This window comes from Lemur catta, chromosome 7, assembly GCF_020740605.2.
Source record: "Lemur catta isolate mLemCat1 chromosome 7, mLemCat1.pri, whole genome shotgun sequence".
NCBI lineage: Eukaryota > Metazoa > Chordata > Mammalia > Primates > Lemuridae > Lemur > Lemur catta.
The window spans coordinates 16,056,235-16,076,897 of record NC_059134.1 but is presented as its reverse complement, the minus strand read 5'-3'; the positions used below and the strand labels follow the sequence as shown (position 1 = coordinate 16,076,897).

General features: G+C 56.5%; 1 protein-coding gene across 1 annotated transcript; it reads right to left on the bottom strand.

The window, feature by feature from the left end:
- Positions 1 to 1,227: 1,227 nt before the first annotated feature.
- ROBO3 (roundabout guidance receptor 3) lies at positions 1,228 to 16,815 on the bottom strand. Its single transcript, XM_045555720.1, has 28 exons — positions 16,594 to 16,815; positions 13,249 to 13,575; positions 12,785 to 12,942; positions 12,254 to 12,374; positions 12,019 to 12,157; positions 11,594 to 11,721; positions 11,198 to 11,322; positions 9,772 to 9,943; positions 9,247 to 9,452; positions 8,949 to 9,030; positions 8,498 to 8,663; positions 8,124 to 8,290; positions 7,465 to 7,586; positions 7,053 to 7,278; positions 6,719 to 6,840; positions 6,290 to 6,461; positions 5,942 to 6,127; positions 5,222 to 5,245; positions 5,099 to 5,141; positions 4,744 to 4,883; positions 4,242 to 4,436; positions 3,932 to 4,070; positions 3,551 to 3,763; positions 3,009 to 3,160; positions 2,775 to 2,885; positions 2,400 to 2,561; positions 1,742 to 1,920; positions 1,228 to 1,447 (listed from the first exon to the last, which is right to left on the bottom strand). Exons 1-28 carry the CDS (start codon positions 16,751 to 16,753, stop codon positions 1,436 to 1,438), a joined length of 4,149 nt encoding a protein of 1,382 aa, XP_045411676.1. The 5' UTR covers positions 16,754 to 16,815; the 3' UTR covers positions 1,228 to 1,435.
- Positions 16,816 to 20,663: the final 3,848 nt, after the last annotated feature.

The following is a 20,663-nucleotide window of genomic DNA, read 5'->3' as shown; positions in this document are numbered from 1 at the left end:
ACTGCTTTCAGCTATCCCAGATGGTTTCTTAATATAAATAAAGTAGTTAAGTTCCACAAAAGGTAGAACCACCTGCAATGGTTGGCTAGTGAACACCCTTCAAACAAAACAACAGAACGGAGAGATGGGTCTCGCAGCAGGACTTCCAGAGCCTGAGCCACGGAACACCATGGAGGGCGGGCAGGTCTGTGTCTTCCTTACTTAGTGGGAAAGGGCAGGGAGGAATCCACAAGTTAGACAAGTTGGGGGGTGGGGACAGTTTGCTACAGAGCATGACCAGAGCCACAGGAAGATACCTTTAGGGAGGGCCGATTCAGAAGCAGCCCCCCAAGCCCAGCAGGACCCAGCAGCTCTTCCCCAAGGCCCCTTAAGGTTCAGAGGCTGAGCTAGGAGGGACCGGGGCCTGGGTGCTTTCTGAGCTACATCCACCAGGCCGGTCTGAGCTGGATTTTCATGGTCTCAGGAGGAGGGATCAGTACTCCAGATACACATCTGTTCCTCTCTATTTGCTTTTCCATTTTTAGACTTTGTTTTTCTTTTAGCTTCCTGGTAAAATTCTTTTTGAAAACATTCCAACCCAGCTTGCCAGCCTGAAGGGGAAAAAGGGATTTGTACACATATGGGTTCAAGTGCCAGGCGAGGGCAGGGCCTGCGCCAGGTGGAGCCGGTGAGAAGGAAGCAGAACCCCAGGTAGCCGACGAGTGGGTGGGCTGTAGGGGAGGCGCTGATGGGGACAATGGCGTTCATGGCGAAAAGTTTTAACAATTCTGTGCTAGCCAACCCAATCACATCTGCGCCCAGTCTGGCCAGGAGGTGCCCCTTGGCACACGCCCTCTGTGAGGGAGTCAGGGGGTCTAAAACGTGCTGTTCTTTCCTGCTGGGGCTTCCCTCATAAGCTCCTCCTTTCTCTGAGTTTAAGATTCTTTTTATTGTGAGGGGCATGTTCCCTTACAGGAGAGTACACACCCCAGAGGAGGCCACTATCAGGACTTGATCCTCCGAAGGTGGGACAAGATTCTCACTATTGGCCATTTGGAAAGTCTCTGTGGTTGTAGCTGGGGCACAGTGGGCTTCAGCTCCTCGGGAAGCAGGACAGGTCAGTGTCTCAGTGCCTGCCCCCACCTCATGTTTTGGCAGAGCTCAAAGGGAAGCAGAAGCTACCGGTGTGCCCTGGCACTGCCCTTCTTCCCAGCGTCCTGCACGAAACCAGCAAACAGGGCCCAGGGCTCTGATCAGACTCTTTTTATTGTTTTGTTTACAAACAGGCTTCGGTTAGAAAGAGATGGAAAGGGAAGAGCTGGCTCTCTGGCCACTCAGCCAATTAAAGCTGCAGAAGCCAGCATCGCTGCGGGAGGGAGGGGACACCCCTCCGACTCCCCTGTGCTCCCACATGCTGCCCAGGGAATGCCCGGTATTCCCATTGCCTCACTGAGGGTCATCTTGGTTCCTAGAGAGAGAGAGAGAAGCGCTGCTTTGTCAAGCCCGGCCCAGGGCACACAGGCCGCAGGCGGGCTCAGCCCTTCTCCCAGTCCAGTCCTGTGGGGGGCCCAGGCTCCGCTCTCATACGCCATCGTGCTCGCACCCCTTGCCATTTCTTCTACAGCATTCTCCCCGGCCCCTCACTCTCTGGGTCCCCTCCTTCTGACACTCCTCTACAGCCCTTTTCTACCTTCCTGCTTCCAGTCACCCCTCGGCCCACCGTCCCTAGCCCTCCACCCTCATCTGTGCTTTCTACCCTCACCTCCCGGCGTTTCTGTCCTGGCCTTTGGCTCTGGCTCCGGCTCCGGCTCCGGCCAGGGCCCCGGGAGCCCCGAGAGCTGCTGGAGCCCCTCGAAGAGTTGCTGCCGGCTGTGGAACAGGTGCTGGTGCCCTGGCCCCGGGGCAGGAAGCTTGGTCTGCTGTATGGGAGCCAGGCCTCTTCTGCAGCACAGGAGGGAAGGGCAGCGGGCCCAGGCAGGGAGAGAACATCACTGCTCGCCCACCTTGTCACCCAACCACAGTGCCAGCTCTGGGAGAAGACTGAAGGGCAGGCACAGGGCTCAGCAGCCTGGGGGCTGAGAAGCAGAGTGCCCAGCACATGGCCTTGACATACAGGTGCTCAGAACCTGTGGGGAGCTCCCAAGCAGAGGGAGCCTCGGGGGATGGGGGGCAGAGCACCCAGGCCCCACTTTTCTCTCGTCTGGGCTTCCGTCCTGGGAAAAAACAGAACCTGGGGACTTCAAGGAACTGTGTTCAGAGAGGGCTAGAGAGACAAGGGAGTCTTTGATGTGGATCAAATGCATGAACCCAACTGTAGGGAGGGGTGAGCTGGGCACCATCTGTCCAACTATTAGCCCCCAGTCCCAAAGCCCACCTTCCCCTGTGGCAGTGGCCCTCCCACCTGCCCTGGCCCTCCTTACCATCTGGGTGGGGCCCACGCTGGGCCCCCAGGGGCATGGCCTGCACCGCTCTCCTCTCCCCACTGCGCTCCCGCTCCAAGGAGGACATGCTGCCTGCTGCTCTCAGCCCTAAGGCCCAGTTGGCCTCTTCCTCCGGCGGCGGCAAGGGTGGTGGGGGCAAGTCTGGGGAGGGACCTGCCTTCAGCAGAGTCTACTGCCTCTCCTGACACTAACCTTCCTCCACCTCCTCTCCCAGGCACCAGGAGGCTGCCAATGAACAGCCTTGTGATTTGGGTCCAGTTGCTCCCTCCTCCAGACTCCAGAGCTCACCCTCGGTTCCCTGCCTGTCTGCGCCCCCTCCCCGAGTGCCACCATCTCCCAGGCATGGCTTCTCACCCCCAGGACTGTGATCCCTCCTATAGGGAAGAGCCCTGGGTTTCTTCCGGATCCGGGCACGGGGTCCTTGAAGCGGGGGAGTCATCTCTCCAGGCACCTGCCGGGTTCTCCCTGTGGTGTTAGGAGATGAGGGGAGGGACAAGTAAGGGAGAGGGTCAGAAGAGGCCTGGGGTGAGGGGGAGAAAGCACTGCAGTGGGTACAGGGAGGGGCGAGCGGAGGTTCTACTGACTCACCTGGGGCACTGCTGGCTGTGCTAGGGGCAGGGCTGGGGCTGAGGTGATGGGAGGTTGAGGGACCGGCACCCAGGCCAGCAGGCCTCCATTCATGGCTGCCCAGAGTGGGCTGGGAGACACTGAGAGGGGAACTTGGCCCAAGGGGCACCCTCCTGCAATGACATGAGGCCTCAGCATCTGTTCCCACCACAAAAACTAAGTGCCTGCTATGTGCCAGGCACTGTGCTAGACACTCAGCCTAATACTCAGATGAACAAGACATAGCCCATCCCCCATAAGACCTCCTAGGCTATGGGCGCATGAGGAAAGCCATGTTGGAAATGCCTCAGGAAGCCTGCAGAGTCACTCCAACAGAGAGACAGTCTGAAGGGAGGGAGAGGCCTTGTCAGCCTCCACGCTCCTGCCCAAATCACACTTCAACCCGGACACAGCCCTGAGACCTCTGTACCCCAGACTCATCTATCCATCCATCCATCCATCCAGTCACTGAACAGATATGTACCGAGGGCTTGCAATGTACATGGTACGGTATACCTCCCTACCTGGGCATCTGATGGAGATGGGGCATGTCAGTGGGGGGCTGGGGAGGGTCAGGAGGTGAGGGGGTAAGAGTGGCTGTGGACTGCTGTCCATAGGAGGGTGTGGGAGAGGGGATTTCCCCTCGGGATGGGGTGACCAGGCACCCTCCACTAGAGCTGGGCTCGGTCAGGTGGCTTCTCTCAGGCATTGGTGGGCACCACTCCTCTGGCTCTGAGCTGGGGGAAAGAGGCAGGAGAGAAGTCAGAAGGATGAGTAGCTTCTATACCTTCCCCTTGGTCTTCATGTTGCCCCCTTCCCTTTCTGTGCCAGCATCTCTGTCCCCACCCAGGAGCCCCCAGGCTGGTACTCGGTGTGTGGGCAGCGGCAGCAGGCAGCATCCTTACCTGCCCTCCAGCTCCGCCTCAGGCCCCTCCAGGCAGTTCAGTTCACAAGAAGAGGGAGGTGGGGGCAGGGCTTCCGGCCAGTGCAGAGAGGGCATCTGTGCAGGTTTCCCCAGAAGCTTCACTTTGCCTCCCCTGGCTCCTGAGGAGAGTAGGATGGGGACATACCCAGAACAGGCAGGAAGGAGCCAGAGATGAGACAACATGTCAGAAGGAAGGGCCAGGCTAGGTGCCAGAGGGTCAGGGTGCAAGATACTCTTTGGGGATATGCTTGTCAGGGATAAAATGGGGGTGTTAGGAGTTGGAGTCATACCACTGTCCCCCTGGCTCCACTCTGGAGGAGCATACTGGCTCCAGGTGCCTGGATCCCCTGAGGGATGTTGGGGGAAACCCCCGTGGAAGGTCTGCAGCTCCTCTGCAGCTGGGTCAATGGTGCTGTAGACAGGACCCTCGCCAGGGGCGGCAGTGCCCCGGGCTGTCTGAGCCAGGTATAGGGAGATTCCTGCTTCTGCAGAGGAGAGAGAGGGAGGCCCAGGGGAGGAGGCAGGGGGCAGAGACAGAAAAATAGAAGACAACAGGAGAATGGAGGGCAAAAGCAGATCCCACCAGATCAACTTCTTCCCCCACCCCCACCTTGCATCCCAACCCAGGGTGAAGGTCAGGTCTGAGAGAGGCTCCCCCAACTCACATCCTCCCCAGGGGCTGACCGACCTCAGGAAGACTGGGACTCCTCGGCTCCCTTCACTTTGCCCCAGGAGGTTGAGAGAAGTGTGCTGGGGGCCAAGTGTGCCCCTGAGGGAATTAGAACTCCTCACCATTGTAATATCTGTCGTCTGGGTCAGGATTGCTGGGGCAGCAGCTTCCCCTGGGCTCCTGGGCTGAGGGGCTTCGAGAAGGGCGGGGCCACGAGTCTGCCAGCCATGGGTAGGGGGCAGGGCCAAGGCCCATGGGTGGCCTGAGGGAGAGTAGGTAAGTGTTGGGGACAGAGAGCCTGGAGGGGCCAGCAAAGGTAAGGGAGGTGGCGGCCTTGGAGAGGCATGGGACAATGGTAATGGTGGTTGAGGGTGGGACGTGGGGATACTCAGCAGGGTGGGCGGTGAGCCCCGGAGGGGAAAGAGGGTGGTCTCTCGGTGGGGAAGTCTATCCTTGGGAGATGGGTAAGAGAATTACCTGGAACTGGCTCCAGAGAGGCCCTCTGAGTGCGGGAAGGACACTGGGGAAGAGGAGGGGAGAATGAGTGAGAGAAGAGCCCGTGCTGGGGGGTCTGAACCCCACTGGGCAGAGATGGCTTACCTGCAGGTGTGTAGGCAAAAGAGGCTTCCGAAAAGGAACCCGTGGGAGAAAGAACAGGGAAAATGAGAAGGGTCAGAAATACCCACATGCTTGTCCACTCCTTGGCCCCGGTCCCAATTCCAGCACTCAGGTTGCACCCTGGACCAATTTCATCAGAATTGCTGGGGACGGACCTCAGGTGTCAGTATTTTTCTAAAGCTCCCAAAGTGATTCCTATATGTAGCCAACCAAGATTGGAAGCCACTGACCTCAGAGACCTCAGAATCTCTCCAGAGACGTCCCTTACTGAGCAGAACTCAGGTGCCTGTTTCAGCCGGCCCTGCCTTTCCAGCCAGACCCGGCCTCCCAGTTTAGGGCCTGGGGCCCGGCCCCGCCCACTCCTCCAGGCCCCGCCCCTCCCTCCGTGCGCCCTCCAAGTGCCTTTCCGCCTGCAGACTTGCCGCTTCCTTACCGAGCCTGAGCTGCAAAGCCTGCCCCCTTCTCGAGGCGTTTTAGGGGCAAATCTCACCCCTCTCCCCAGATCCAGGTCCTGCCCCCTCTTGGCCCGCCCTTTCCCCAATCCTGTCAGCTCTCAGTGCCACCATGCGACCCCGACTCTCCCCAGCGACTGTGCTCGCGTGGCGCCCCCGCCCTCCCTGCCGCGCAGCGGACCCCGCCCCTGCCCGCCTGCCAGGCTCCGCCCACTCCAGGGCCGCGCGCGCCGCCCAGCCCGGCTCTCACCGGTGTAGTGACTGAGCTCCTTGCGCTGCTTCCGCCGCCGGTAGAGGGCGGCGCAGAGCCCGAGCAGCAGCGCCCCGCAAGCGGCGCCGCTGCCGGCCAGGAAGGCAGGCTCCCGCAGCACCCTCGCCAGCCGCTCCGCCAGCCCCGGGCGCACCTCGAGCCCAGGCTCCAGTTCCGGAGGGGAGGCTGTGGGGGCCAGAGGGGTAAGGGGAGGAGGCGCCCGAAACCCAGGAGCTGGGAAAGGGCCACTCCTGATCCCGCAGACACAGCTGTCCCAGGACCCTCACCGCCCCCCAGCCCCAAGTTCCGGAGTCCGGCCCAGCCATGCCCGCCCACCTCCGGACTCACGCAGCTGCACCAACACTGGGGCACTGGCCACGCCCACGCCAGCGCTGGTGGCCGCCGCGACCTGGGTTCGGTAGAGCAGACCCGGCAGCAGTCCCCGGAGCATCGCAGAGCGTGCCCAGCCTGCCGCAGACCGGTTGAGATGGAAACGGCTGTCATTGCCCAGGCACCAGATCTAGGGAGGCCGAGTCCCGAGTTTAGAGAGTCAGAAATGGGATTCCCGCCCCACTGGAAAACTTAAGGTTCCAAATGGTACAGGGGGCTCAGTCATGCCTGATTCAACCTGGAGACAACACGCTGAAACCTCTCTCCTCTCCCCTAACCTCATTCCCTGGCCCAAAGCCAGTCTAGGTTCCCTCCGCCGTAATCCTAGACCCTAGATCTTCCCTCTCCCTCCCGGCCGCCCATCCAGTCCCTCCTCAAATCCTGTACCTGGTATTCTGTGATGACCCCATTTTGCTGCGAGGGGAGTGGAGGTTCCCAGGACACAGTGATACTGCTGTTGCCATCACCCCCCAAGGCCACTGCCACTCCTTGGGGGGGACCGCTGGGGGCTGGGCCAGGGTGCAGCATGGAGAGAAAGACACAGACAGTCATTGCAAACTGCCCCACCTGCCCCAACCTTCAGCCTCCCTGTTCTGACGACTCAGGGAACTGAGAGGCATCCCTCCTTCCACCCACTCACCTTGCTCTCCCCCGGAAAATTCCACCCTCCCCCACTCCCTCTTCCCCCTTGTCCATCCCTTGGCTGTGTGGCCCTCCTTACCCTCCTCAGGAATGCTCCTGGTCACAAAGGGGCTTTCAGCTCCCAGCCCCTCCTGGCCTTGGGCTTGCACCTTTATCTGGATTTGGGTCCCTGGGGGGAGTCCTCTTAGTACAGTACTTTGCTGGTTTGGGGACTGTATGTCCAGCACTGCCCAGCTTCCCCCGTCAGGGCCTGCTACCCTCCAAGACACCCGGAAACCTTGCACCAGCTGGACTGGGCCATCCACCTGCAGGAGACAGGACAAGGCCTACCAGAGGGGGAAGCTGGAGCCACACAGGCCCTCCAGGCCCAGGCCCTCCTCTACTCATGCCACCTTCCCCAGCCACTCACCTCCCACCCTCCCATACTCCTGGAGGCCCTCACGTTTCCATCATCGTCCCCGCCCTTAACCTCATCCCTATGCCACACTCACAGTCCAGGACACCTGCAGGGTCCGGGGCCCAAGGACTATGGGCTCCTTCATACGCACAGCCACTTCGGCCAGTCCCCACTGGCCTCTCCATGGGTCCTCCACTGGCCTGGATGGGATGCTGTCTGGTGACCAAAGAGCCCACTCAGCTGAGGCCACCAAGGGCAGGGAGACAGGACTGAGAGTATGCTTGTGTCCTGCCTCTGCCCTGCCCTGCAGGTCGCACTACTTAGTACTGCACAGCACACCCCAGCACAGGGGGCTGCTCAGGGGAATCACTTCCAGATCTGGGCCTGGGTCTGGCTAACGTGAATATTCTTTCTGCTGCACTACATGTGCATCCTTTAAAGGTCTCAGTTCCTCATCTCTAACATGAAGATGAGCCCTCCAATGTTCCTTCCAGTCTTCATAACCTATATTAGCTACGGGTAAAAGGCTCAGAAGTGAGAAGCTACCAAGATAAGTGAATATTCCCCTTCCCCCCACTCCCTTTTCTCCCCTATGAGAGGGAAACATGACCTCCTATTCCACACTGGCCACCAGTATAGACCTGGCAGAGCAGGAAAGCACTGTATGAACTGCCATGGTGTCATGGTTTTGGAGGAGGGGGTGCTCTATGATGTTACTTGTCATACCCATGAGTCCAGGGACTCTGACCTTACCCTGTGTGCGGACAGGCTCAGAGACAGGGCTGGGCTCACTGAGGCCCCAGGCTCCCACTGCTCGCACCAGGAACAGGTAGATGGTATTGGGCTGCAGACCACTGACTGTGTGTGTCTCCAGCTGCACGCCATCTGCCACTGTCCGCCATGTGTTGCCAGCTGCTTGGCTACAACAGGAATGAGGTAACAGGGTTGTCTAAGCCAGGAAACCCCAACTTGTCTACTCCATCTTATCCATTCTCTGTGGACCCCTGCTACCTCCTCACCTTGGGAGAGGGGACTGGAGAATCCCGCCCCACAATTGCAAAGACTCTAAGGATATAGGATCTCCTCCTTTTAACTCTCCAGGTTTGCCTTCCAAACTTTCTCCATACCTGAAGGCCTCTATCACATAAGAGGTGACTGTGGCCCCAGCCTGTGGGCTGGGCTTCCAGGTCAGAGTAACGCTGTTCTTGGTGATCTCAGTGACCACTGGCTGAGAGGGAGGCCCCGGAGGGGTATTGACTTCTGTAGGGGGATCTGGTGATACTTCCCAATCTTCTGCAGTAGGAGATAATCTTTAAGTAGAACGATGGGGAAAGAATGACCCCAGGATAACCTGCCTCCTTCCCAGAGGCGCTGTGGAGCTCTAACCAGTGGTGGTGGTCAGAGGGGACATAGTATACTAACCCCTACTCACACCCCTTCCCCATCCTCATCTCCACCACTACTGACATGGCATTTGCAGGGTAAAATTAGTCTTGGGGTTTGGGGAACTATTGACTGCCTTCAAAGCAGGTTTGGAGAAAGGTGCTGTCAAAACAAGGGAAAGAAGGAAACACTTACCCCGCATCTTAAGCCAGCCACTCCATGTGGCCTCCCCTATGGAACTCTTGGCCACACAGCTGTAGAAACCCAAGTCCATCTCCTGCAGGAGAGGGTAGAGCACTGGTCAACTGGGAGTGGAGCAGGGGGTGGGGGTGGAGGCAGGTAACAGGGGATGGGGAGGATGTTGGACACTTTAGGTGGTCTGAGAGAACAAAGGGAAGAAATGGGGTTGGAGGTCCAGTGGGTACTTACTAGCATTGGCAACGTGGACCAGGAAGCCATTCTCAGTTACTAAGGCCCCAGGGGTGACACTTACCTGCACGTTGGTGATGTACAAGGTACCATTGGTCATTAGGGTGAGCTGGAGGCCATCCCCCTGCAGCCACTGCCCATCCTTCTTCCATTGGACACTAGGTTGAGGGTTCCCAGTCACTCTGCATGGCAGCCATACAGAGGAGCCAAGTGCCAGCGTCTGATTGGCTGGTCCCTGAAGGATGACGGGAGGCAGCCCATCCAAGGAAGCTGAGAGAGGAAGAACTTGGTCCCCTCAGGGGAGGAGCCTAGGGCCAGGCAACCAGCCCCTTGTCCTTATTCTGTGCTCCTTCAACCTCCTCCCAACCCCCTGGAGATAGGAAGTGCTTTGATAATCATGTGTAGTCTCTGCCTGGCACCAGCCATCTATTAGTGGCTGCTGCTGCTGGTTTCCAAACTTCAAGGACATGTCTCAGGAACACACCCCTCCCCTTGCAGATGTAGTATATAGAATACAAAAGAAACAGATCTCTTTAGGCCATTATTTCCTTCCCAGCCATGGGTCCAGCCTATCTCCGTGGGCATGTACCTCCTTTTATCTCCAACAGGGCCTTGGCCAGGATGCTGCCAGCCACACTGACAGCCTGGCACACGTAGTAGCCAGCATCCCCACTCTGCACTTCAGTGATGTTGAGCTGTCCTCTTGGAGAGACTGAGAAGCGCCCCGTGGGCTGAAGTGACTGACTGGGGAAAAGCAGGACCTGGGGGACAGAGCAAGGAACCAAGGTAGGGAATGAGCAGGCAGCTGGGCAGGGAGAGTGCCACATTCCCATCAATCTTGGAATCCAGAGAATTCCTAAGGTTCTAATTCTTACTCTGTCCCCAGCCAGTGACGTGACCTGGGACAAACTAGTTAAACTTATTCACAAAAATGAGGAATTTTATTAGACAATTTTGGGATCTATTTCCCAGCCCTGTACTAGTTGGGAACTCTGAGCAAGCTATTTAACCTTCCTGAGCCCCAATTTACCCAAACTTGACTCTTAGAGAATAGTTGGGAGGATCAAATAAAATAATCATATGAAAGTTTTCTAACACATTGAGTGATAACTGTTAAATACCTTCCCCTTCTTTCTGGCTTTAACCTTTTTCTTTAGCTAGATACATGGAAAATAGGAAAGCAGGTTTGGATCTCAGGATAAAAGGCACCGTGCTGAGCCCCTCACTGAGACCTACTCCCACCCCTCCTACTAGCACCGTCTTTATTCATGTGAGAATCTAATTAAAATGCAGCAGTCCCAGGTGCTAGAGAAGACGTTGGAAAATGGTGGCTGTGGATTTGGAATGAAGTAGCAGGTTGCCGGCTTTCCCAGTGGGGTGGGGTTAATCAGACTTCTTTGATTTTACTGATCCTCTTTCCTAGTAGCAAAATTCCCACCCTTCCTTTAGAGGGAGTGACGCACGTTGTAAAGTCAATTAAAGTTCATTCAGGTTGTGTGCTCTGGGATTTGTTTGCTAGGTTGAGCTTTCCCTGGTGGAAGTCCCTTGGCAGCTACTATAAATGGCTATAAATAGAAGAGCAAGTAATTTCCTGCCCTGAGAAACTTTGGTTCAATACTTGGTTTCTGGAGTAGTATGTTATGTCCAAAACTCAAGGCTCCAGAAGTCTGGGGGAGGAGGGAACTAAGTGAGTTTTCTATACCCTCAGGACAGCTTTGCCCCAAATAGAAAAATTTTCTGGGGAACTACCATCCAGGACTGTTCCCTACTACCTAAACATATTATTATCATTTAAATTATTATCATTTTAAAAGTATCCAGTATGTTTCAGGCCTTTTACCTTTTATATTCGTTATCTTGTTTAGTCCTTCCAAATAACCTGCAAGGGTTTTGGGAGTGGGGTACCAAAGGTAAAACAGAAGCCCCAGAGAGATGTTTGCAGAGTGTGGAGAGGGTGAGGGAGGCTGAGGCGCAGAGGAGGGCTGGTCGGAAGGGCCTTGGAGACGGCCTCCTACCTGACTCCCCTCCTTCTGCCAGAAGATGGCAGGTGGGGGGTTTCCTTTGGTCTCACACTGGAAAGCCACACTCTCTCCAGGGGCTGCCATCTGGTCCTGGGGCTGGGTCACCAACTGGGGTGGGACTGGGAAGGGGAGGTGAGATAAAGGAACAGGGAGTCAGTGGCACTAAGAAGGGACACTGAAGGAACAGGAGAGAGAAGCCCAAGCAGATATCCAGCTCTTCTTGCCCAAGCTTGTTTAGGGCCCTCCTCCTCCGGATCTGTGCAGAAGTCCCCAGTACCCTACCCAGGTCCACTGCTCTGCCTTTCCTTCCCCTTTCTGAGCCACTCCAGCCCATCCTCCTCCTTCCCTTATAGCATCCCTGCCGCAGGCAGTCCCAGGTAGAGGCCTCACCATGGACGCTGAGGGAGCCGGATGCTTCAGCACGGCCCACGCTGTTCTCCGCCACACAGGTGTAAGTCCCCTCATCTTCAGCACTCACACGCCCAATCCAAAGGCTGTGGTCACTCCGGATCTCATACCTGCTCCACTCCCCACCCCCAGGCTGGGTTGGCCACAGCTACAGACCCTTTCTCTCTCCCCCAGGGCAGACACCAGGGTCAGAGTACATAAAGACAAGGCAGGACACAATAGGGGCAGAAGCTGGTACCCATGGACTCCAGAATGGAGGTGGGGACGAGATAGCACAGGGGCCACAGGCTCTGGGGAACAGACTTGTCTGTGCCCTCAGAGAAGGTGTCTCCCTCCCAGTTTTCTAGGGCAGGGTAGGCTCTCGAGCTGGCTAGGTCTCCTTATGGGCAGAGGGAAGGGGCTCTCACCTGCCTGTGGGCAGTTCCCCATCCTCCTTGCGCCAGCGTAGACGAGGGGGAGGGTCCCCCTGCACCTCACATAGGAAATTCACAGGGGCATTGGCCAGGACCACCTGACTCACTGGTCTCCGCAGGAATGAAGGACGCTCTATGCAGTGGGAGTGAGTGAACAGCCAGGGTGTTCGTGCAGCTACTTACTCCCCAGGCTACTGGATCTCATATCTCCAAAACTCCCTGAACCTACCCAGTACCATGAGTTCAGCTGCTGCACTCTCCCGTTCTCCTGCCATGTTGGAGGCCACGCACACATACATCCCTGCATCACTCTTGTGTGTGTGTGACATCATCAGCTTCCCTCCACGGATCTGCAGAGTAATAATGGTAACTTTGGTCCCTTATAGCCATCAAAGCATATACGTGTGTGTGTGTGTGTGTGTGTGTGTGTAAAGTTTATTTGATCCTCACAGCAAGCCAATGAAGAAGACCAATGATGTTGATCCACATATCAGATAAGGAGTCCCTGGGGCATCACGTTCCCTACCTTTTTGATACCAATTCCATCCTACCCTCCTCATCTCTCACTCAATAGCTGACTGTTAGTCTCTAGTCAGCTGATACCCTAATCTCAAATCTCCTGCCTTATCACCTCCAAGACCTTATTTCCTGCCCCTCCAAGACCCTTAGATTCAAACCTTCCTTTTTTGAGACCTGTCCCAGAACCCTAGCCTATGGCCCCGCTCCTCATGAGGTCCCCAGCCAGGGCCCCGCCCCTCACCGTGATCCTTCCCTCCTCCTCCTTGAGTCTTGCACTGTCCTTCTTCCAGGACACGGAAGGCTCCGGGTGGCCGCGAGGGGGCACGCATTCCATTACTGCCGGCTCCCCCACTGCCACCACTACGTTTCCAGGAGACTGCCGGAAATCATCGCGGAGGACTGGAGAGAGAGAGGAGAGGGGAGGGAGAATAAGCTGGGTGTGAGATGCCATAACTAGGTGAGCACGCAAGGAAAATGTTGTTTGGGGGAGGAGTTGATCGCCGCGGACCGAACTCTTTCCCAGGTGTGAAAATACTGGCCTACAGTCAGATCCACTTTCTGCTCTGGCCATAGTGTGGGCTTTAGAGACCGAAGGTCGGGAAAGGAAGATGCTGAGGTCGCTGGGGCTGGTTCTGGGATTGCCTGGTGCCCTCCCGCCAACCTCAGGCTCTGGAAGCGACCAGCTGACCGCCACCAGACTCTTACCTGCCACTTCCAGCGACGCATTTCTGCTAGCTGCTGCCCCCAGGTAGTTGCGAGCCACGCAAGTGTAGACACCTTCGTCCGGCCGCGCCCGGCGCCCGTGCACGATACGCGGGAAGAAAAGGGCGCCGCTGGGCAGCAGCAGGCGGTGCGCGCGCGGGTCCTCGCGCGCAGTGGCCACGCGTGCTCCGTTCTTGTACCACTCGATGTTGGGTCGGGGCCGGCCCTCAGCGCGGCAGGGCAGCGTGGCCGGCTCGCCCCGGGAGACCAGCAGATCTGGAGGCTGCTCCACGATGCGTGGCATAGCGTCTTCCGGCCCGACCCTTGACCCTAGGGACAGGTGGTGGCACAGAGCGTTCACATGGCAAAATTGGGGGGAGAGATTAAGGACCCAGAAGGAAAGAGAACCCTCTGGTAGTAGTTGCATCTCCTGTGCTTCCTCTGCTGGAGTCCCCGCCTGCCCATCCTTGCCCACCCTCTCCCTCTGTAGGCTCCAGGCTCCAGAAAGGAGACACCTGCAGACAGGCATATCAGTAGAGGAATCAGGACACAAACTCCTAGGCCAGCTTTCTGGACCACCCAAGGACCCCCACCTTCTCTCCTGCCACCTTTAAGTAGACCAGGCCTGTGCTTCTAGCCGGCTGGTGTTAGCCTCCCACCCACACTGGTTCACTGATTGTCCTAGCTCAGAGAACGACCACAAGCAGTGTACCGGAGCCAACATTTGGTTCTTCACTTCCGCAAGGTCCCAGGTCTGTGAAATCGGAAATGTGGACCGGCCTGGGGTCCCTTGTGAAAGGGAAGACATGAGTGGTAGGGCTGAGACTAAAAGGAGTTCTTAACCTGGACTCTATGAACAGGCACAGAGCCCTTCCTACTGACGCCCCAGATAATCTCGCTTAGCTTTTGGGCGTCTTGTAAAGTCACAGGAATAGAATGCAAATGGTAGTGGGAATGTGAGTAAAGCTCCTTTTCCTGAGAGGTGCATAGTTTTCAACAGATTATTCTACTGGTTTATTTGGCCAAGAAAGGCTAAGAGCCACTGGAAAAGGGATTCCTCTTTTTCCTTTGCTCATTTGCATCAGTTCGTTGGCATAATATGCTCCTGCCTCTCACTTGGACTACAGACTTCTGCCTGTTTCATCTTCACACAGTTTAGGATCCAGGATCCGGGACCGGGGGTTCTACCCAGATACCCTCAGCTCCCAGTCCAGCCCTGGGAAGTGGATTTGTAACCCGTGGCGGCCAGTAGGTGTCGCTGCAGACTCATGTAATCTGGTGTCAACTGGGGCCCACTCTCAGCATCTGGTCTGCACCTCCTCTGACCCCACCCCTCCCACCCTGTTCCAAAATCGGCAGGAACCTCTTGCTTCCAGCCCAGTGTGGCATTGGGTTTTATTTCCTGCCCCTCCTCTTCGAAGTTCTGGTGTAGACAAAGCTAGATGGGTTGTCATGTGCTGGTGCTATCCTGGGGAGTTTATTTAATTGGTTGGAGACAAGATCAGTTTCTCTCTCACTTGGGGAAGGGAGTAATTTTCTCAGTCTCCTCCCTTCCAAGTGGAAATCTCTGCTTCTCACGCGCCTCTTCTCCTCCATCCCATCCCAGTCCCAAATTTGAAACATCCATGGTGAGTGGTTAAGAACTCAGCTGTTGGTGTCCAACCAACCAGGAACGGAATCTCAGACTTTAACCCTTCATAGCTGTAAGAATTGGGCAAATAATTTAACTTCTCTGAGTCTCAGTTTCTTTACCTGTAATGTGGGAGTAGGGATAGGGTTTTCATAAAACCATAATATATGTAAAGCACTTGGGGTATAAATGTAGCCATTCTACCATTATTTAATGCTTTTCCTCCCCAGCACACTCCTTATCCTGATCTCTACTTGATCAGTTCTACCAAGCCCCAATATTCTTTTTTCCCCTTCATATAACCCTCAGGTGTAATAGATGTAGATCTGTTATTGCTGAACTTTTGCTTCATGCTGCTTTTGTATCCATTTAGATACCATTCAACCTCTATAAATTTGTTTCCTCAGAGACAAAATGTGACAATCAACACTTTCCCTACACACCTCACTATGTTTTCGAGCTTAAATGAGACAATGTATGGTGAAAACACTGTAAAAGCGCCAGCTAGGTGAGCCAAGGCATCACTCTCTAGGATGCCCCCGAGAAGGGCTCTGTGCTTAATTAACCTCCCGGGAATCTACGAGGGTCGGGAGATTGGAGAATCCGGGCTCATTCCCCATCCTCTCCCTCCCTACTCCTTCCATACATACCACACTCTTCTGGTTGGCCATTTCCCCCTAATTCCTGTAGACACAGCCGAGGCGCCCTTTCCCTGGAATTTCTTCCCTGTCATTCCTGGTCTCAGGAGATGCTTAGACAGCAGCCTAATGAATAGCTAATGGCCATGCTAATAGAGCTCTGGGGCTCCTCCCCCAGCACCTGGAGTACCCCTCCCCCCGCGCCCGACAAACACACGTTGCCCAGGTCTCCTTTCTCGCTGCCTTCGAGTCCCCAGCACAGTGGTCACCACTAGACTCCGGTGGGTCCAGGCTGAGGGACGAGGGGCGGGGAGCACCTGAAGGGAACCGCCCGCGGAGGGGTCGCGGAACGCGGGAGTTCCCAGCGCGGCCTGCAGGGGGCGCGGATCGGCCACTCCCGCCGCCTCCCCGCCGTGCTAGGGGAAAGCGCGCTGTCTCAGTCATTTATTAATCACCGTAATTAGCGCTAACGACCTCGCTGCCAGCACTGCCCGCCTGCCGAAGCTCTGCCAGGGTGGGCCGGCTGTGAGTCCCACCACTGCGAGACAAACTTTAAGTATTCTTGAAATGATCGCAGCCTCAGTCCTCTGCGTAGCAAACACATCCAGCATTTGGGCTTCCTCACCCTAAGTGAGTTCTTGGAAAACTTCTGGTCCCGAAGAAAGACCTACCTGCGTGAATCACCAAGTGGCCTGGCTTGGCTGAGGCCCGCCGGCGACCATGCCCCCTCCTCTGCCCTCCCTGCCTGGGCCGGGGCCTGTCTTAGCTCGGGATCTCCCTGCCCGTCACCAGCCACAGTTCTCCTCGCCTGCGGTGGGCGTGGGGGGCGTTTGGGGAGGTGGGGAGTAAAGGACTCTGCAGCCATCTTCTCCCAAGCCCTCGACCTCCCGCGGATACCCCCACTCAGATGCTTGAAACTCCAAATTGTCCCTGAGCCCCCACTACCTGTGCAGGCGCTGGGAGGCACTGCTCAGTTCCGGACCGCGGGGCTGGAGCGCTTTCGCCTTCCCCTCCGCGCCGCCCTCTCACCTCCTCCCCACGCCCGGATCCGACATCCCCGCGGGCAGGGCCGGGACTCACCGTTAAGAGACGGATCGCCCGGAGGCAGCAAGGTGTGGTTGAGCGACGCCACCGAGGAGTTGAAGCCAAACAGCAGCTCGCTGGAGTTGGAGATGTCCCCGGCCAGGGAGTCCGCGAACAAGTTCATCTGCAACAGCGTTTTGAGCAGGTAGCGCAGCATGGCTCCACCCAGCTGGGACCGGGGCTGGGGGCTCGGGGCCCAGCCCCTGGGTCTGAGACCCGCGGGCTGGGAGCCGTAAGCCCCTCCACAGCCTCTGCGCGCTGCCGCAGCCACGGTGCCGCTGTCCTGCCGGCGCGCCTGGGTACGGCCCGTGCCTCCGCGTGCCCTCCTCCTTCCTTCGTCCTTCTCTCCACCCCCCAGTGCCGGCGTCCCCTGGGAGCTGGGCGGGCGGAAAGCAGGTGCCACGCCGATCACGGCGTAATTAAGGGATTAATCCGCCTCCCTCCACCCTCCCACCCCAACACGAACGGCCACTAGCAGGGAAGGAGACTCGAGTCGGATAGCGCGCGAGTTGGAGTCCCCGCCCCGCGCCCCGCGCCCCGCGCCCCGAGTCCTGTTCTGGACACTGAGGGAGAGTTTCCCTCCTTTCTCCAAACACCAAAGATGAGGGCTGAGGTTCTGTCGGAGTCTGCCCTTTTGCCTAACTTTAGAACGGAAATCTCTCGTCCCTTTTCTAGGCCTTTAGGGAAACTGAGGCAAAGCGCAAGCAGACGTTCCGTTAGCTCTTTAGCTCTCAATGCCCTGGCTTCCGTTCCCTCCCAAGTCCTGTGGCCTAGCGACAGGAGAGCAGGAGGCTGCGCTGCTTTTGGAGCGGGAGTTGGGAGTGAGAAGAGAATTCCACGGCAGGTCCACCCCTTTTCTCTCTAGTTGTCTGGTCTGCAGTCCGGAGGCCAGGCGATAAGGTGGCGCGCCCTGACCCGGGAGTCCTGCTCCAGACGTCCTAATCTAGGGGGTTCCTACAGGAGACTCTGATCACAGATAAAATTGGAGGGGGAAAGCCCAGGGAAACCCAGGCAACTCGCATTTATTTGCATACTTTTGTATTACTCTGCTCTGACATGTTTTATTAAATTGTTTTACATTTTTGAGAAGACTGAAGGGGAACCAAGGAGTCTAGACAAAGACAATGAGAACAATATTACTTCTCTAAAGGCAAGTGCAGGAGAAGGAATCGATGCAAAATGCGTGCAAATCTGTTTGAATCGGAAAACAGTCGTCCTTACTGGAGGGAAAAAACCCGTATCCCCCCTCCCAGTCCCAGCCTGCCTCTGACTTTCCTGCGGTTTTATCTACCTGAAGATGTTCTAATCCCTCCGCCCTCCCCCTCGCAAACACACACGCACACTTTCCTAGACTGGAGAGGACTTTGGGTGTCCAGGAAAGAGAGAGTGGGGGGGTCTCCTATCTGGGGTGGGGCCCTGCTGATTGGTGAGTGAGTGGCCTCAGCCCTCAGGCTCTGTGATAAGACAACCTTCATGGGGTGACCGCTTCTGTCCCGAGAGGGGGCAGATGAACAGGTCGAGATCAGAGGGGGGTGAGTGCTACACAGCTGCAGACACCCTCCGCCTTCCCCGCCCCCCACGAGTAAGCAGAGTCAGGAGTTGGGGTATTGCAGGCAGAGGGCGCTCAAGTGAACCCGAAGGGGCGGCGGGCTTGCCTCAAGACTCCTTCCTCAATCCTGATGCCTCCCTGCGGAGCCTCCTATAGTGGGTGTTTAGGTGTCTTCCTGCCTCTGGGCAAGACTTCGGAAGGCTGGGAGCGCAAGGTGGCTGGCAGGGGATAGGGAAGCAGCGCCCCGGGAGCTGTTTTCAGCACCTCATCTGCAGGTGCGGGTGCCGGACTAGGGGCGCCCCACAGAAGACTCAAATCAGACCTCGAGGCTGAGAAGGGCTGGGGCAGGAAGGAGACTGGCTTAGCAGCACATACTTTCTAAAACATGGGGTACTAAGATATTTGACGTCTGTCCCTTGCTCCAGGGCCAGGCAGCATTCAGGAAAGAGGGATGCGAGGGATAGATTTCCCACCAGAAACCTATCCCTTCAGGAATGATCAACCCAGAAGTGGGTTCCGGTCCTATATTTGCCAGTTGCAAGACGTCCCGGCGTTGGATCTCAGTTTTCTCATCTGTTACGGAGGAATTGGATCTACTCTGACCCTTCAGAGCGGCGGTTCCGAGGGCTCTTTGCTCCGCCCCCTGCTGGCTGCGGTCACCCGGGTTCCATCACACCAGAGGCTGAACCAGCACAGAAATTCTGTGTCCTGGCACCAGGCCCTGCTTTGGGGCAGGGAGGGCTGCAAACCCTCCCACCATGCGGATCCTGCCCGGTCCTAATCCCCTGATTTGCTCCCGACCGGCCTCTCAGCAAACACAGGGCCCGCCAGTGTCTAGGGGCTTGTCACCCTGTTAGCGGATTTGTTTCCGGAGACGGCGCAGTTAATTGGCCCTTTATGTGGGGATCAGGGCGTATTTGCTCAGGGTTCCCTGAGCGGAGGCTGCGGCTCAGCCCGTGGGCAAGGCTGCTTTCTAATCCCCATCATCTGGGTTTGGAGGCTGGACAAATAGCGCGGCCACTCTCCTCTTCGCAGGACTCTCCTGGCCGAATCTCCTGTCTTCTGCACCTCACCCCTTCTCTCTCCACCTTTTCTTGTTTCTCTCTGCTTTTTCCTTCTTTGTACTTCTCTGTATCTCTAGAATACTCTCCTTTTAAATCAAACACAGACCTAAGCCAAAGGAGGGTTGAGAGCTCAACTGGGTGGTACCAGAATAGAAATTCCTCCCAGCCATCCTATGAGTTCTCTCCCTTTTTCCTCTGTGCTCCAGAGCGTCCTAGAGCCCTGGGCCTGGCAGAGCGTGGAGTCCATAACCAACAGAGAAGGCCCAGGGAGGTCACTTCTCCCAGCTCTTCTGTGGCCCTCTCCTCCCCTTCCCTTTGTACTAATGTCAGACAGGCAGCCTGGAAACTGGCCCTGAATGTTTTCAAGTTCAGCTTCTCTCTGGGCTATTCCATAGGTGGTTCTGGAAGCCATGTTTACCTCTTCCTTGTTTCCTCACCGCCTGTCCACCCCCCTTCCTCCAGAGACAACTCCCTGGCTTCCACCTCCTGCTTAGAGTGGGTAGGTAGCTCACTACACTATGTCTGTGTCCTAACCTGTACACTGCAGGTGAGGTGCTCGGGCAGCACCTAAAACACAGAGTCAGTGCAGTGTGATCAGAGGGGCCTCATCTGGGTCCATTCACTTGATTTATAAGTTTCCACCTCAGGCTGAAGAAAGAGTCAGAGTTGAGTTCAGAGCCCCTCCCTTCTGCCACCTCTGAAGACTACTCTTTTTTAGAGTTTTGCCATTAATACATAGAGTGCAAACTTTAGAAAGGGCAAGACAGAGAAAAGGAGGTTGTGAAGGGGGATTGGCAGAAAGAAGAGAAAGTAGTAGGAGGCAGGGAAGATGGGGGGAGTTGAATTGGTGGAGTTAGGAGGTAAGTTTGTTCTGATAAGGCATCTGGTGGGGTGTGTGTGTGTGTGTGTGTGTGTGTGTGTGTGTATGGGTGTGTGTGTGTGTGTGTGTGTGTTCACAGGAGAAAATGGCCTGGGGCCAGGGATTGATGAGGTGATGAGGTAAATGTGGAAGAGGAATATTTCTTTCCCCAGGTGGTATTTGGGGTGGGTGGGTTTACAGAGGCGCATAAGAGATGGGAAAGGGAAGTGATTATGGGTAACACAGGAACCCTAACACAAGAGTGGTATTTGGGGAACCATGAGCCTCTAAAGGAACTCTCTACCCTTCCCCCTCCACCCACTAGTGTGTGTGCTTGTGTGTGTGTGTGTGTGTGTGTTGGGAGACAGACTAGCTACCCCAGGCTAACTTCCTTGGCCTAGTGCCAGCATATAGGCCAGAGAATGTGGCTGGGAATTTTTAGTGACCAAGCTGGGGGCCGTATGGGGAGACTTCTTGGTGGTCCAAAGCCTGCATGCCAGCTGGTAGTGGATGAAGCTGCTGGCATGTAATTGCCCAGGAGGGCAGTCTGAGGACAACCCCCGCAATCTCACACTGATTGCTACTGCTGCCTCTC